This window comes from Erinaceus europaeus, chromosome 6 (assembly GCF_950295315.1).
Source record: "Erinaceus europaeus chromosome 6, mEriEur2.1, whole genome shotgun sequence".
In the NCBI taxonomy this organism is placed as follows: domain Eukaryota; kingdom Metazoa; phylum Chordata; class Mammalia; order Eulipotyphla; family Erinaceidae; genus Erinaceus; species Erinaceus europaeus.
In genome coordinates this window covers 59,861,811-59,879,760 of record NC_080167.1, presented here as the reverse complement: position 1 = coordinate 59,879,760, position 17,950 = coordinate 59,861,811, and the positions used below count along the sequence as shown (strand labels likewise).

The 17,950-nt window shown below is 43.7% G+C and overlaps 1 protein-coding gene across 2 annotated transcripts in view; it reads left to right on the top strand.

Annotated features, from left to right (window-relative positions):
- The first annotated feature begins 4,389 nt into the window (after nt 1-4,389).
- Nucleotides 4,390-17,950, top strand: part of C6H10orf67 (chromosome 6 C10orf67 homolog) — a 105,466-nt gene continuing 91,905 nt past the window's right edge. For both annotated transcript variants that reach the window (XM_060192641.1, XM_060192640.1), the window contains exon 1: nt 4,390-4,511. In XM_060192641.1, the coding sequence (XP_060048624.1) occupies nt 4,423-4,511 (89 nt within the window). In that variant the 5' untranslated portion in view covers nt 4,390-4,422. The remainder of the gene's footprint in view (nt 4,512-17,950) is intronic.

The following is a 17,950-nucleotide window of genomic DNA, read 5'->3' as shown; positions in this document are numbered from 1 at the left end:
CTGAAGCTGGGGCCTCTGTGGCCTCAGGTATACAAATTCTGTGCTCTACCACACTGAGCTATTTCCCTTATGTCTTATGCCTTATGCCCATTTTTCTGTGAGATCATTTATTATTATTTTTTATTTATTTATTTTCTTTTGTTGCCCTTGTTGTTTTATTGTTGTTGTTGTTATTGTTGTGGTCATTGTTGGATAGGACAAAGAGAAATGGAGAGAGGAGGGGAAGACAGAGAAGGGGAGAGAAAGATAGACACCTGCTTCACTGCTTGTGAAGCGACTCCCCTGCAGGTGGGGAACCTTGAACCAGGATCCCTATGCCATGCTGGTCTTTGTGCTTTGTGCCATGTATGCTTAACCCGCTGTGCTACTGCCCAACTACCCATTTATGATCTTTTACCATTGAGCTGTATTAGCTTTTTATCCCTTTTAGATATCTATGTGCAGACATAGGATTTTCAAATATTTTTCCCCTTCCATTTTCATTTGATGATAGTGTTCTTTTATATGGAAACATTTAAACTTAATGGACCTTTCCTTGTTTATTTTATTTATTTATTTATTTGCTTCTAGTCTCCCTTTTAAAAGGTGATGATCTAAACTTAGCTCTAAATGAGGAAACCCTCTATAACACTGTGTTTAAGGACATTTGGCAGGAAGAGATCCACATTCCTTGTAAAGGTCACTCCTGCCCAAACTCCCTGTAATTTTTCTTCTCTTAACTTTCCACTTTAGCCTAGCAACACTCACTGATGGACTTTTACAAGAGCCAATACAGTATCTCATTGCCACAACACTTAAGACATTAAAATGATCTAGTTCTGGGAGTTTTTCCATAAAGGATCTAGTAGCATAATACTGTCCTGGCTGAGGACCTTTGCTATTTTCTTTCTCAACCTTCTATTTAAGAACTTTGGTTATGGATGAAGCATGACATAAAACAAGTTTACATAACAGAGTTTGTACCACATAATCATAGATCATAGCTGGTGATAAAAGAAAAATAAGCACTTTACATATGATGACTCTCCAGAAAGAATTTAAATTACAAATCTAGACTGAAACTTCTTGGTTTTTATTAGACTATAGAACTGATAATAGCCAACTGGAATATATAAATTACTATGTTTAGAATCACCTCTTGACTCAATCAAATCCTCATGCTATTTAATCTGAGATGTTATCGCTTTCAAAAATTGGCAGGTGATATTTTCATATAAATATACATTAGATTTATACCTCTGTGTGCTTTAGAAGGGCATCTGACATGTTAAATAGAACCCTAATTTCTATTACCTTAATAAGAAAAATTATTTTAGTTTATGAAATATCTAAATTTGGGGAAATAGAAAACTTTTAAACAATACATTCCTTAATTGTGGCTTAGAAAGAAAAAAATCAGACTCCTGGAAGGCCTGATGAGAATTTGTCTTGAAATATATTTGCTATATTGCTGGTTCTTTTCCCCATTTTATTGATTACTCCCAACTGCTCAAGAAAAAAAATGATTATACAGTTTTACTGGTGAGAAAAGAGAGACTCAGAAATGCTAAAGAACTTGTCCAGTGGGAGTCGGGCGGTAGTGCAACGGGTTAAGCGCACGTGGTGCAAAGCACAAGGACCAGTGTAAAGATCCCGGTTTGAGCCCCCGGCACCCCACCTGCAAGGGAGTCACTTCACAGACGGTGAAGCAGGTCTGCAGGTGTCTATCTTTCTCTCCCCCCTCTGTCTTCCCCTCCTCTCTCCATTTCTCTGTCCTCTCTAACAATGATGACATCAACAACAATAACTACAACAACAATGAAAAACAACAAGGGCAACAAAAAGGGAAAATAAATAAATAAACATTAAAAAAAGAACTTGTCAAGTGTTTTAAAATATACATCTTTCAGAGGCAAGTATTTCAAAAATATACATATTCTAGATCTAGTGAGTTTTCATCAATGAATTCAGCATTGGAATATTTATCAGTGAATACAAAAGGCCTGGGTCTAGTGGGGCAAATGTCCAGGCAGTGCCAATCCTCAATTAGTAGATGAGAATACGATATGAAATGGGCAAACTTAAAAGGCAGTGTCCCTGAGAGATAAATGAAGGGAACTGGTAAGAAGCAAAGTGTTATAGAGATAATCATTACAAAAACAATCATCTTAACTTGGTCTCCTAGTTAGTGAAACATGAAACTCCCTGTTTAACTAAAACAAGCTTTCAAACAAAGAGGTTTGTTCAGTACATGTTTTTGTGGAGTGGGATAACTATGCAATTCATATCAGTCAACAAAAAGGCACAGAGCTGAATGAATGATTCATGAAATCTGTGAGGTCTTCCACCTCAGTTGCAAAACATTCACTCAGAATTGCCTTAGCAAATAGCTTGTGATTTGTCCTCATGATCTTGGCTTAGTTCTCAATGGATCAGATTTTTCATTTGAACTTCAAATTTTACATTTTGATTCCATTTTTTCCCATGGAATGTGGTTTGCAGAACAACTTAAGAACAGATCATATACTACTGGTGTATAAATTCTTTCTTTTGAAATATCTGTCTATATAATCAAATAGTTTTAAGTGGCTTTAGAAATTACATTATGAAATTAAGCACAACCCAAATTCAAGTCTGCCCTCCACTGAAGCTTTGGTGGTATGGTGTCTTTCCCTCTTCCCTCTGTCTCTTTCTGAAAAATTCTGGGACAGTGAAGCCTCCATAATGACATAAATAATCAAACAACCTCAGTGGAATAAGGGCATCTCTTTTGTCTCTTTACTCCTTACCTTCTGGGAGGAAAACAGAAAATTATTTGGGCATTGTTTTGTTTGTTTTAATTAGCTGGCTTTTTATCTTGTCTTTAAATGTGAGTAGTGATGGGGCCAGGTGGGGGTGCACCTGATTGAGTGCACATATTACAATGTGCAGTGACCTAGGTTCAAGCCTCCAGTCTCCACTTGCAAAGAGAAAGCTTTGTGAGTGGTGAAGCAGTGTCAAAGGTGCTTCTCTGTCTCTCTCCATCATTATCATCCCCTTCCCTCCTGATTTCTGGCTCTCTATCCAATAAATAAATAATAATAATAATACATTTAAAAAAATGAATAATGATATTAAGTGATTTCCATTTCTGTATTTTTAGCTTCGAATATAAGGTCAGCTTTCCCTCACATTGTTACAGTGGAAGAGAAAAGTATTTTGTTTAGACAGTACATTGAAATGGAGAGGTAAGTATCCTTGGTTCTAAAATCAGTGATACTGATATTACAGTGGGTATATTCAACTAATTAGCAATAAGTGATAACGAACTGAAAATAAAGGGAATACAACAGCCGCAGAACAAAAAAAAAAACAATAACAGCGAAACTTCTCTCACTATTGTAGAAATTTTGTCAAAGCAAATTCCACACTGTGGATATAGCTGTAAAACTTATTGCCGCGGGTTGGGCGGTAGCACAGCGGGTTAAGAGCACATGGACAAGGACTGGTATAAGGACCCGGGTTCCAGCCCTGGCTTCCCACCTGCAGGGGGAGTCGCTTCACAAGCAGTGAAGCAGGTCTGCAGGTGTCTATCTCTCCCCTCCTCTGTCTTCCCCTCCTCTCTCCATTTCTCTCTGTCCTATCCAACACAACATCATCATCATCAACAACAATAATAACAACAAAAACGATAAACAAGGGCAACAAAAGGGGGGGAACAGCCTTCAGGAGCAGTGTGGTGCAGGCACCGAGCCCCAGCAATAGCCCTGGAGGCAAAAAAACAAAACAAAAAAAAAGCTTAATGCCTTCTGTTCTGCCCTTCATATTAAACAGGAATATAAACCTGCTTAATCTGCACAAAGAAACTGTTTTGTCCACGAACGCCTATCCATTAGGCCGCCTGCTCCCCTTGTGTTAAGTCACTGCTGTCAAGAGTCCAGGGCTCCTTAAATCAAAGTCACCGTTATTAGATGGTTGTTCTTTTTTCATTTAAGCTGTGATATTTAGCTTAAGTAGGGGAACCAGCTGAGTCTGGAATCTAGAAAAGGGTGTGGCTGTGGGAAGAAAGCAGCCCAGGAATTCACACCCCCAAGTGCTGTTTCCATGAACTTGGGGACCAGAGACTGAGCTCAGAGCCTTCAGAGTTGAGATGGGCAGGAGCCTTGGGGTGTGGTGGGATGCCCCAGGGCTCAGCTGCATTTCAGCAATTAGCAGGCCTAGGAGAATTAGAGGTCAGCATGCCAGGTCCTGAAGTTCAGAGTCAGGCGGTAGGGGGCGACAAGGGAGCCAGTCCGCCCAGGGCGGCTCGGAGCCCGGCCCCTCCCACAGATACACGCTGGCCACGCGAGCCACGCGGTCTCCATGGCAACAGACTCCAGGCTCTAGATCTGGTCCTCAGCTCCGCTGGAGACTCGCGGCGGTGCTGCCGCCTCCCAGGCTCCAGGCTCCAGGGTCCAGGCTCTGATGGACGCGCCGGAGTCGGAAGAGTGCCGCAAGATTATTGAGAACCTCCAGTCGGCCATTGAACAATTCCAGTTCAGCCCCGGCCCCAGGTGACCCCCTGGGCTCCCCGCCCTCCGCCCAGTCCACCTCGCGCCTCCTGCCTCCAGGGCTCCCTCCAGGCCACAGGGCTACTGTGTCATTTCTTAAACCTATCCCTGTTTACTCAAAACGTGAACTCTAGAGCCAGCTAGCGTGGGTTCAAGTCCTGACAATCCTCTTACAAGACCAGTGATCTGGACGAGTGACTCAACTTCTCTGCCCCTCAGTTAATGGTGGTGAGGATGGTGATGAGGATGGTGATAATGGCGTCTCTTCCTGCTCCATAGTTCTTAGTGAATTCGTAAGTGAGTTCAATCTTGGTGAATATATAGAATACCATCAAACAAGTCACATGTAGTGTCATTTGCATGTTTGCCAATGTAATTATAGTCACTCCCTGGTTTAGTTCTTGTTTTCACCACGGGGAAAAAAAAACAAAGGTGAAAAGCAAAGACTTTATAGAGGCAGCATACATCTGGCCACCAAGAATGGAACTATTTTATAAAAGTTGTGTATTGGCAACCAGAAAATGTAGGAATCAAATAATTGCAATACAAGGGGATCGGTATTCCCATAGAAAATCCAAAACAAATAAACAAAAGTAGACATTTTATGAGAGGAAGGGAGGAAACCAGATAAGTGGTCTGGAAAGAATTTATTGGATGGACCAGTTAACTCTAACGCATTACATGTTGGAAGCTGAAAGTCATTCCCAGCATTGTATTTAAGTATTTGAGGAGGAGGAGAAAGAGGAGGAAGATATTTCTGTTTAAGCTGGGCTTGAATACACACACTTATTTGCTTAGTAATTTTATCCTCAGGAAGAATGTCCAAAATCTTTAGTTCTTGTGATAATGGATCACATCTCAAACAATTGTTGGCTTAATGGTTTCTTAACACAGTTGGTTTTTGGTTTTGGTCCAAAGGGCTTTGACCGAGTCAGAAGAAACAGGTAAAGCAATTTACCCACAAGGGCTCTCTGTCTCCATTTTAAAAATGGTGATCATGTCAACATTTAACTGTATCATCTCATTCCTTCTTTTACTAGGTTATTAGGTTTTGTGTGTAATTTTTGGTGTTATTTACCGGTTTTTTTTTTGTTTGTTTTTGGACCTGGGAACACATATCTTTTCCATATAAACTAACAATACTTTTTTTTTGCCACCAGGGTTATTGAGCAGTGTTCTGGTAAAAATTGATAAGAAAAACAAACCAGGCAAGGGGGAGGGGCTAAGGAAGTATTTTTCTTTCTACAACCCTTTAACAATTGATAAGTGGTCTGTACTAGCTTAGCTTCTAAGAGAGCCTGAAATAGGGGCTCCCTGGCACCCTCTCAGGAGGAAAGGACCACTCTACACTAGCCCAGAGGAGGGGACTGCCCCACCTGGGCTGCTCACCTGTGTTAAGCAGGTACATTTATTAAGATGGATCTGCACACACATAGGAAGGACTCAGTTGACCGGGGCTTGTGAAAGGCATGTATTAGAGGTAAACATCGTGCAAGCATAGTGTCCAACCTGTTGGAGTTGTTTCCTGATAGAGGTGACTTCCTGCCCTGGATCCCTTGACATCCAGTAATAGGTTGCTCCCCAACAAGATACCTGGCAGGTAATTGTTTTTTCTCTTTTGTTGCCCTTTTTTTATTGTTGTTGTAGTGATTATTGTTGTTGTTATTGTTGTCGTCATTGTTAGATAGGACAGAGAGAAATGGAGAGAGGAGGGGAAGATAGAGAGGTGGAGAGAAAGATAGACACCTGCAGACCTGCTGCATTACCTGTGAAGCGACTCTCCCCCCCCCCCCACAAGTGGGGAGCTGGGGGCTCAAACCAGAATCTTTGTGTGGGTCATTGTGCTTCACATTATGTGCATTTAACCTGGTGCACTACTGCCTGCCCACCCCACCCCCTGAATTACTGTGTTTTTTTTAAATAAATAATTAAAGAAATTTCCCTAAAGGTTTGGGAGTGTTGATGCAAGGACTGAATATAGCCCAATATCACTTTTTATTACAGATTGTACTATATCCCATAGGGGAACCTTGAGGGGATTGGAAACAGAGGGATGACATGCTCTGATTTATCTTTCAATAGGATGGTGTTGGGGTAATGTTTTGATACAGGATTCTAATGAGTGAAAAGGCAGAAACAGAAATAAGAAACCAGTTAGGGAACTCTCACAATGCGCCTGCCTCCTAAAGCATGAGCCTTGCTGGTGGCAGTGGCTGAACGTGGTGAGACTAGCAGGTGTCCTGGCACTGTGGGAAAGACTTCAAGGGTTTTGACCAAGTCAACTGCAAGCACAGAGCTGCCATCAGTAGGGTGGAGAAGACAGATTTGGGAGGGACAGATTTTGGGGAAATATCACTAGCTTACAACTATATATTGTAGGGGAGGGAAAAAAATCACTTTTCTTCTTCCCTTCTGGGTTCTTGGGTGTGACATCCCTGTTATAAAAAGCAGATTAGCAGGTGAAAAAACAGAGAGAGAGAAAGTTTAATAATATGTATGCTTTCTGTAGGGAGTTCTGAGAAAACTGAGCAACTCATCAAGATGCCCCTCTTCACCTTCTTAAATAGTACCTTCAGTTAAAAAAAAAAAAGGTAGCTGAGGGTGATGGGGTGAATGGGAAGACAGGTTATAAGGAAAGACACAATTGGCAAGTATGTTACTGTTATGCAGATTTACAAGTCTGCCTCCTTTCATCTTCTCCAGAAAACTCAAGGTGTTAGGATCCAGTGAGGAGGTTATAGAATGCTACCAAGAAAAACAGTAAACCAGAAAAAAAAAGTTTTTCTTTTGTATTGTTTTGTTTTCCAGAGCCAGGATCTCCCACATGCAAGATTTCATCTTTCTGTGTTCCTTTTCCATTCAGAGAGAGAGAGGGAGGGAGAGAGAGACCTCAGCACTAGCATTTCCTTTGGTGCCACAATATTTCCTCTGGCACCCAGGTTCTTAGGGGGTGACCAGAGCTATCTCTCTGCCCCCACAGAATAAGATTTAATATGCAGATTTTTTTATTGTTGTAGTTATTATTGTTGTTGTCGTTATTAGATAGGACAGAGAGAAATGGAGAGAGGAGGGGAAGACAGAGAGGAGGAGAGAAAGATAGACACCTGCAGACCTGCTTCACCGCCTGTGAAGCGACTCCCCTGCAGGTGGGGGGCCCGAACCGGGATCCTTATGCCGGTCCTTGTGCTTTGCACCACCTGCGCTTAACCCACTGCGCTACAGCCCGACTCCCTTAATATGCAGATTTTAATCTGTGTCTTCACTGATAGGAGTCTCTTAGGATTTAGAGCACTTCTTCTGGTCCTGGTGAGGAGAGGGAGACACTTAAAAATGGAGGTGTCCTTTGCAGATGTAAATGGCCTTTACAAAAGAGTAACTTCTCAGGGTTCAGAGCATCTCTGTGTCAGCAGTTACTTAGAATAATTACTTGAGCCTTAGAGCACATAAAACTGTCAGCTCCTTTTTTTGTGAGAGAGAGAAAGGGAGGAAGTATTGTTTTTCTTGTTGAAATTTGATCTGTGAATCACAGTGTAAGTTTAGGGCTCCTCATGCCAGTTTCAATAACTAAAATCCTCAGTGAGCATGTGTTGGGATAAGATTCAGTGAGAACTGTCAGAGTATTTCTTAATAAATATTCATGGGGCTGTTTCCATAAAATTAACATGTTAATTTTGTATTTAGCTTATTTTTAATTATTATTATCTTTCCAAAATTGTATTTTATTTCCAGAAGATAATTTATAACATCCAATTTACTCAGAAATCAAATGGCTAAGACTATAAATAAGAACTCTGTGGGAACTGCTTAACTGATTTGTTGTGATGTGGGTTTCTAGTCTGGGCTGTGAGGTTGTCATCTAAAATTAAAGATTTTGAAATCTGACAGGAAATTTAATGAACTCTCCTGTTGCTCTTAGATTGTGAATGAGCCACATCTTTCTGAATCAGTCATACAAAAAGTTAGAATTAAAGATTTTGGAGGGCCAGCAAAATAGCTCATTTGGATAGTGCTCTGCTTTGCTCTGTGTGCAACTCAGGTTCAAGTCCAGCCCCCACCACAGTGAAGGAAGATTGGCTGCTGTAGGATCCCCCCTTTCTCTCTGCCTCCCCATCTCTAAAACTCAATGAATCACTCAATCAGCCAGTCAGTCTCAGAACCATGAACCTAGTATCACCAAGAAAAGAAAACAAGAATCTGAGGGAGCCAGGCTTAGTGCAGCGGGTTAAGCACATGTGGCATGGTGCAAAGCACAAGGACCTGTATAAAGATCCTGTTCGAGCCCCCAGCTCCCCACTTGCAAGGGAGTTGCTTCACAGGTGGTGAAGCAGGTCTGCAGGTGTCTGTCTTTCTCTTCCCCTCTCTGTCTTCCCCTCCTCTTTCCATTTCTCTCTGTCCTATCTAACAATGACAACATCAAAACAACAACAATAATAACTACAATAACAATAACGACGAGGGCAACAAAAGGGAAAATTAATAAATATAATTTTTTAAATGATAAAAAAAGAAACCAGGAATCTGTACCTACAAACTTGTGGTCTGTTTTATTTGTTTATATTCCAAGAAATTTCACAGATACAGAGCCACCTTTTTCATTCAGGTAGAAGACAGTGTGGGAAATAAGAACATTATAGCACGGAGCTTCCCTTAGTGCCATGATGCTCCTCTGTGGTGCTGGGGGCTCAGACCTGGGCTGCATGAGTGCCTACCTGGTGAGCTGAGCTATCTCTCCAGTCCAGTCTTGTGGTTTTCGATGAGTAAGATAGAACCTCAGCTTTCACATCTTCAAGACAAAAAAGTTAACTTCTTTTGGTAGGGTAAACTAATTGGAGAATGTGTTTATTGAGGAAAACAAAATTTTAGCAAATCACATAGTGCAAGGTAAGCTTTCAGTAAATGAGTACTAATAATACTTTTAAACACCCCACAAGGTATTTATAATATTATTGAAGTTGACATCCCCACTCCCCCCCACCCCCCAGAGCACTGCTCACCTTTGCCTTAGGGTTGTGCTGGGGACTGAACCTGGGAACTTTGGTGCCTCATGTCTGAGAGTCTTCTTGCATAGCTATTATGCTATCTCCCCAGCCCTGAGTTTGATTTTTATTTTATTATTATTTCTTTTTAGGTTATTATTATTGTTATTATTTGCCTCCAGGATCATCACTGGGGCTTGGTGGCTGCACTACGAATGCACTGCCCTTTGTTGGCTTTGTTGTTTACTGTCATCATTATTATTATTATCGTTGCTGTCATTGTTGGATAGGACAGAGAGAAACCGAGAGAGATGGGGAAGACAGAGAAGGGGAGAGAGAGACACCTGCAGACCTGCTTCACCACCTATGAAGCGACTCCCCCTGCAGGTGGGAGGCCGGGGCTCAAACAGGGATCCTTGAACCCGTCCTTGCGTTTCATATCATGTGCGTTTAACCCACTGCGCTACCGCCTCACCCCCCTGAGTTTGATTTTTAAATATCATATTCTATTATTAGGATGCTATGGGACCAGAGGGACTAACTGAAAACCTTCCAGTTTCCAAATTGTTATCCTGAAAAAGGTAGATAATATATGCAGACTTTCACCTCTAATTTTTTTCCAGCTTTACTATAATGAACATATAACATGTGTTTGTAATTTTAAAAACTATTTACGGTCCATAATCCAACTGTCCACAATAGATCTTTTGCTAACAATGGGAAGGGAAGGAAGAACATGCATGTGTCCAGGCTTAATAAAAAGTGAAGCTGAGGCGCAAAGCACAAGGACTGGCATAAGGATCCCGGTTTGAACCCCGGCTCCCCACCTGCAGGGGAGTCGCTTCACAGGCGGTGAAGCAGGTCTGCAGGTGTCTTTCTCTCCTCCTCTCTGTCTTCCCCTCCTCTCTCCATTTCTCTCTGTCCTATCCAACAACAACAACAACAATAATAACTACAACAATAAAACAACAAGGGCAACAAAAGGGAATAAATAAATAAAAATAAATATTTAAAAATATATATAAAAAAATTTTTTTTTAAAGTGAAGCTGTATAGCACCAGGAGCTACCTAGGTCTGGAGAGGGTGGAGAGTTGAATTTCTAGACTAAAAGGATGACCCCAGAGGCCTGTTGACTGCAGCTCTGTCGAAAACACAGAAGCAGGTTAAGTTTAGCTGACTGTATTTATTACGCTGATGTAGCACTGGGGGGGGGGGTTCAGACAGGAGGCAGGAAACTCACCACTATTTGAACAGGGAATAGATATTTCCTGAGTCCTATTTAAATATTAACCAGGATTTTTAACTAGAGAAAGAGTAGTTGTGGTAGCAAGCAGTACTGTAATAGCAAAATCAGAATGAAATCTTGCTTCTTAAGGGCAGAGGACGTGAATAAGGCGGCAATTAGGACCATAAAAGAATTTAGCATACCCCTCCCCACAATTAAGTTTTCCTGGGAAGGGGCTTGGCTAGAGGCAGAGAAGCTTGGCAGAGCATGCTGTGTGTGTGTGGGGGGGGGGGGTGTTGTCTATAGTGATGCCTTAAGTGGCAAACGGCCAAGCAACTTGCTGAGAGGTGCATCTGCTGAGGCTCTTTAACTCACAGGGGAATCTAGTCTGTATTCCCAAAAAGACTGAGTTTTCAGAATGTACCTTTTGGGAGGAGTGAGGGCTGCTGCATCCTACACCCCCCCCCCATTATACTTTCCTCTTGGGCATGGGAGTGCTAAGAGGCACTGGGTCTCTGTGACCCCACTATTGTGCTATGAGATCTACATCTCAGAATGGTGAGATCCCAGCCATAGAGGGGAAAAAAGGCAAGGAAAAGAAAACAAAGTCCTCCCATCCAGCAGATGGTAAAGTTGCTAGGACAGGAGGCAGTCATTCCAGTACTGGACTACTAGGTGTAAATGGGTGAGGAGCTGCTCCCGCTTCTACCCCTTGATTCCTGGACCTGTGCTGGGAGAACTAGCCTACCACATGCTGACTCAAGGCTGTGAGGCAGACCGGAGCTTACCTAATTTAATTTTTTTTTATTTGTTTATTATTGGATTGAGACAGAGAGGAATTGAGAGGGGAGGGGGAGATAGAGAGGGAGAGAAATGGAGAGACACCTACAGACCTGCTTCACCACTTGTGAAACTTGCCCCCTACAGGTGGGTAGCAAGAGCTTGAACCCAGGTCCTTAAACATGGAATCCTGGGCGCTTAATCAGGTGCACCACCACCCAGCCCCTGCTTCATCCTTTGTAAAACTTTCCCCTGCAGGTGGGGACCAGGAGCTTGAACCAGGGTCCTTGCATGCTATAATGTGTGCATTTAACCGGGTGCACCACCACCACCTGGTCCCCAGGCTGGAGCTTCCCCCCCAACCCCCCACTCAAGTGACCCAGAAGATTGCAGCCCAGCCAAGGACTGAGGGGGAATATACAAAGTGGCAGCTGCTTCCTGCTCTCCAATATGCTTCTTTTGCTTGAGCCTGGTCTTTTCTCCAGCTTTATGGTTTGGTGGGCCAGATAGAACCTGTTTGTCCTGGAGCACTCAGGTCTCCAACTGATTATGCATTCAGTAGCAAGGCAGAGCTGTTTCTCAGAAGACTAGTGCTTATCTGGAGAGGAGGGCATAACTTTTTTTTCAAAATCCTGGGCTCTTATGCAGTGATTTGCTTGCTGCTACTTGTCAGAGGGCCCATGGGCAAGGCCTACCTCCCAGTAGACACATTTAAGTGCCACTGTAGCCACTGGCTCATCCAGGCCAAGTGGAAGGAGGACGCTTGCACTACAGGCTAGACTTCTCCTCTGGACTGCTGCAAACCTGCCACCTCATCTGCACTTGGAAAGAGTTCCTTTAGGCAGATGAAAATGGACCATGGTGTTTCTAAAGTCACATTTATTTGTTATATTAAGGACTAAAATGAAAGTGGAGAAATGGAGTTGGTTCATCGTGATGAATGCACACAGATATTTATTTATTTATTTTTATTGCTATCACTAGAGCTCGGTGTTAACACTATGAACCCATCACTCCCGGTGGCCAATTTTCCCCCCTTTTTAATTCCTCTTTCTAATTTTTATTGGCTAGGACAGAGATAAATTGAGAGAGGAGGAAGAGATGGAAAGGGAGAAAGAGGGACACCTGAAGACCTGCTTCACCACTCATGGAGTGTCCTCCCTGCAGGTGGGGACTCAAACTCAGGATCTTTTGCTTGGCAATATGTATGCTTAATCTGGTGCACCACTACCCAGCCCCATGCATACACATTTTTAAAATACCTTATTTGGGCAGTCAGTCTTCTTCTTCTTCTTCTTCTTCTTCTTCTTCTTCTTCTTCTTCTTCTTCTTCTTCTTCTTCTTCTTCTTCTTCTTCTTCTAGCGTTTGCCCTTCTTCCGTAGCCAGTCAACAGCGTCAGGTTGAGCCTGATGTAAAGTTTCGAGACCTCCTTTGAATCTGGAGAGGTGGCAGTCGTTGACTATGTGGGTCATAGTCTGTCTGTAGCCGCAGGGGCAGTTCGGGTCGTCTCTGGCTCCCCAGCGGTGGAACATAGCGGCGCACCGGCCATGGCCTGTTGGATAGCGATTGAGGAGGGCCCAATCATAACGTGCTAGGTCAAAGCCGGGTGGACGCTTGCAGGGGTCTGTGATGAGGTGTTCGTTCTTTACCTCAGCTGACTGCCAACTCTGTTTCCAAGAGTCTGGAACAGAGAAGATCAGTGTAGGCGTAGGGGACCAGATTGGATGACGAGACGTCAAGCGTTGGACAGGGTGGGCGAAGATATCCACGTATATTGGCAGGTCCGGTCGAGCGTAGACGTGGGAAATGAACTTAGATGATGCCGCATCCTGACGAATATCTGGCGGGGCGATGTTGCTAAGAACTGGCAGCCATGGAACCGGGGTGGAACGGATGGTTCCAGAAATTATCCTCATGGAGGAATATAATTTGGAATCGACCAAGTGGATATGGGGGCTACGGAACCATACTGGGGCACAGTATTCTGCAGTGGAATAGCATCATGCCAGAGATGATGATTGCAGTGTGGAAGCGCTCGCGCCCCATGAGGAGCTGGCCAGTCTTGCAATGATGTGATTCCTCGTGCCCACCTTTGCTGCAGTTTTTATGAGATGTTCGTGAAATGACAGAGTGCGATAGAGAGTAATGCCAAGGTAGACTGGCTGGGCTTCATGCCGGATTCTCGTATCGTCAAGCTGCACATTAAGCTCACGCGAGGCCGAGGCATGGTGTAGATGGAAAACAGATGATACCGTTTTTGCAGTGCTAGGGATTAGTCGCCATTTTTTACAGTAATCAGATATCAGAGACATATCTTTCGTGAGTGTTTCCTCGAGGATGTCAAACTTGGATGCCTGAGTTGCACAGCAGATGTCATCGGCGTAGATGAACTTCCTTGAAGAAGTTTCTGGAAGGTCATTGATGTAAGTATTAAATAGCGTAGGAGCCAGAACAGAGCCCTGGGGGAGGTCACCTGAGACAAGTCTCCATCTGCTAGACTTGTCACCCAGATGTACCCAGAATCTTCTGTTTTGGAGAAGAAACGATATAGTGTTGGCGACCCATGGAGGCAGGCATCTTGAGATCTTGACTAGGAGACCACGGTGCCAGACCATGTCATAGGCTGCTGTGAGATCAACAAAGACAGCACCCGTCTTTAAATTCTTCTGGAGTCCATTTTCAATGTAAGTTGAGAGGGCCAGGGCTTGTTTGCAGGTAGATCTTCCTGGGCGGAAACTAGCTTGGGCGGGTGATAGGAATTTCTCTGTAAGAGGAGAAATACGTGACAGAAGCAGCCTCTCAAGGAGTTTGTAACACATGGAGAGGAGAGAAATTGGTCTATAGCTGGTGGCCAGTGTTGGGTCTTTCTTTGGTTTCAAAACTGCTATTATCTTCGCATGACACCAAACTTTGGGCATAGATTCAGATTCCAAGATGTGGGACAGGAATGAAGCGAGCCACTTCTTTGCCGCGGGACCCAGGTTAAGAATGAGTTCTGGGGTGATGTTATCATAGCCAGCAGCCGTTCCCGGTTTAACCCTCTTCAAAGCGTCTTCCAGTTCAGACAGTGTAAAGGGAGAGAGTTTTGGAGATGGACAAAGTAAACGGAAGTGGGATGACCACTCATGGGAAATTTCTCTTTTCCAGACTGGGTCGATCTTAGCACGTCCAACTTGAGTTAGGTGACTGGCCACTGAGTTTGGAGATACGGGAGGATGGGAGATGGGAGAGGGTTGGCTACCGGCACCCAGACTATGAAGAAGCTTCCAGGCCTTCCTACTTGAGTGGGTGAAGTTCAGACTTACCATGAGTTGTTGCCAGCGGGCTTGGCGTGCTGCATCCAGGGAGGCAATGAGATGGTCAGCCACATCTGGGTCGCCCGACTCATCATACTGCTTTAGTAGTTGGTCGCATTCAGCATCAAGACCAGGCGTATAGTTAGCACGTCTCCCACAAGGAATGGCTTGGGAAGCTGCTTTGAAGATGGCTTGGCGGAAGCGCCTGTAGGAATCTTCAGAGGGGATAGAGTTAATTGGAATTGCAGGAATAAATTTGTTGGTAAGATCACTGAACAGACGCCAGTTTGCTTTCCCAAAGTTCCATCTTAGTTTCTCCAAGCACAGAATCAGTGGGAGCTGGAGACCAATGAGGATGATAGCTGGGCGGTGATGACTGTGCGGGAAGATCTTGAGAACTTGTCTCGTAGCGGGAAAGGCTTGGCCGTTGACTGTGCTAATCCAGCACAGGTCGGGTGACGAGTCTTTATTCCATCTAGCACTGTGAAAAGAGCCTGGCTGTTTGGGATCGTATAATAGGGAGAGGTCATTCGCTGAAGCCCAGTCAGCTAAGATAGAGCCGTCAGCACGAGTGGATGAATATCCCCAGTCTTGGTGATGACTATTAAAGTCTCCAACGTAAACGGCTGGGTGATTCGGGCTAGGCAGGACCTCATTATCCCATGAGGCACTGGGAGGCTTATATATGTTGACAAGCTGAATAGTTCCAATAGTAATGGAGTCAGTCGTAGAAGGTCGAAGAGGCCGTGTGGTAAACGTCCGCAAGACACGATTTGGCGTAGATGGCTCGGCCGTGTTTAGGATGGAGATTATAGCATATTAAATCGAAACCACTGATGGTGAATCGAGCAGCTTCATCGACTGCTATATGTGTTTCTTGTAGGCAAATGACATCTGCCTGATGCTGTATCACCAATTGACCAATAAGAACGCGTTTGGCAAAGGACAGCCCCTCAACATTAAGTTGGAGGACTTGAAGAGCAGGACCAACAGCTTGAAAGCTGTCAGGAGCTGCTTGTTGCTGGCTTGGAAAGTGACTGGGATCCATGTGGATTCAGTCGGCTAGGAAGCATCGTCAGTTTCCCCAGTGAATGGGTACTCACGGGATGCACCACAGGAAGGTCGATCCAATGCATCCTGGTCGATCCAATGGGCAGTCAGTGAGATAGCTCAGTGGTAGAATGCAGGGCCTGCATGTCTGAGGCCACAAGTTCAATCCCCAGCATTGCATATGCCAGAGCATATTTTCAATTGGTTGCTATATCAGAACTTTTTATTTTCTTTTGGCCCATGGAGCTTTGAGGGTGGACTCTTTTTTTAATTTTTTATTATCTTTATTTACTGGATAGAAGCAGCCAGAAATCTAGAGGAATTGGGGGGGATAGAGAGGGAGAGAGACAGAGAGACACCTGCAGTCCTGCTTCACCACTTATGAAGCTTTCCCCCTACAGGTGGGAACTGGGGGCTTGAGCCTGGGTCCTTGCACACTGAAACATGTGTGCTCAACCAGGTGTGCCACCACCCGGCCCCCAAGGGTGGACTCTTTATTCTCTTTCAGTCTCAGACAGAAACAGAAAAGGGGGAGAGAGAAAGATAGAGATAGAGAGATCCCCCGGCTCCCCACCTGCAAGAGGGTCACTTCACAGGCAGTGAAGCAGGTCTGCAGGTGTCTATCTTTCTCTCCTTCTCTCTGTCTTCCCCTCCTCTCTCCATTTCTCCCTGTCCTATCCAACAACAACATCAATAACAACAACAATAACTACAACAGCAATAAAAAAGGTCGTAAAAAGAGAGATAGAGAGAACGATAGATACCATAGCACCACTACTGCTTATGACTGTTCCTTTGCATGATGTTCCCAATGGTGCTGAGGCTTGAACCTGGGTCCTCACACATGGTAAAGTGTACACTCTACTTAATAAACCATCTCTTGGCCCCTAAATCTAAACAACAACAACAAAGATATGCAAAGTGTCACTTATTGGGAGAATTTTATAAGTCAGGCACTTGTGAGGGACTCTGCAGTGTTTGGGATCTCGCCCTATACACAAGTTAATATGTGGGTTAATATCCAGACTATTGATAGAGACACTGAACTTTCTCCTCATGTAGTTTGTCCAGAGATTTATGTTCATTTGTGTTGACTCCCTTTACGTGAGGCTGACCAGAAGGATCCATCAGGAATACCTATGCACACTGTGAGTTGCATTAGAGGAGATTCCCTGGGCTTGTGGGAGTTGTCACTTTATTGACAGGAGTTATGAGTCTACTTCTTGGCAGGAGGAAGGTATTATTACCTCATCTGAAAAGGTTGCTCACTGCAAACACAGCTCTGAGGAATGGCCCGCGGAAAGTGTGGTCAGGGCATGACATTCTTGGCATGCTCAAAAAGACTGTGCAGGCCTGCTCAGGCTCCAGGAGAGTGCCTCTCCCAGCAGTGCTGAGGGAATGCAGAAAAGACTGATCTGGTCTTTGTAAGCTGAAAGGCCTGTGACTTAATAATTTTCTCCAGACATGGGAAAGTTATTTCAATACATAAGCATGACAGCAATAGCTGCCACCTCCTCAGCAACATTAATGAGTAATGTTTCTTTTTGAAGGGAGGAGGAGTTAATATTGGATTTTCAGAAAATTCATGACACATTTTTGCATAGAAAAACAGAGAAATACATAATGAGCTTTCCAACAGCTCAATACTTTTTGAAGACTATTATTTCTTTATATAAAATAGATGAGAAAAAAATAAAAAGAAATAAATAAAATATGTAAGATTACTTTTTAAGACAAAGGTCTTTTTATAACAAAGCACTGCTCAGCTCTGGTTATTGACAGAATCACACCTAGGCCCTCTAACATGCCAGTCTTGTGTGCTACTATCTCCCTGGCATATATACATACATATATATATGAAAGAACAATTTTTGCCCCCCTCAATGTAAGATAATTTCACACACAGAGAGAGAAAACTCAAAGCACTGCTCTGATACATGTGGGACCAGAGCTGAACCAGAAGCATCAGGCAGTTATATCTTGTGTTCTACCAGCTGAGACATCTCCCTTGCAGTTCCTGAAGACTTATTATGTGACAGGCACCATTCCAAATATTTCTCATTGTTAACACACTAACCACTAGTTCTCTGATAGAGGTGCCATTATTTCCCACA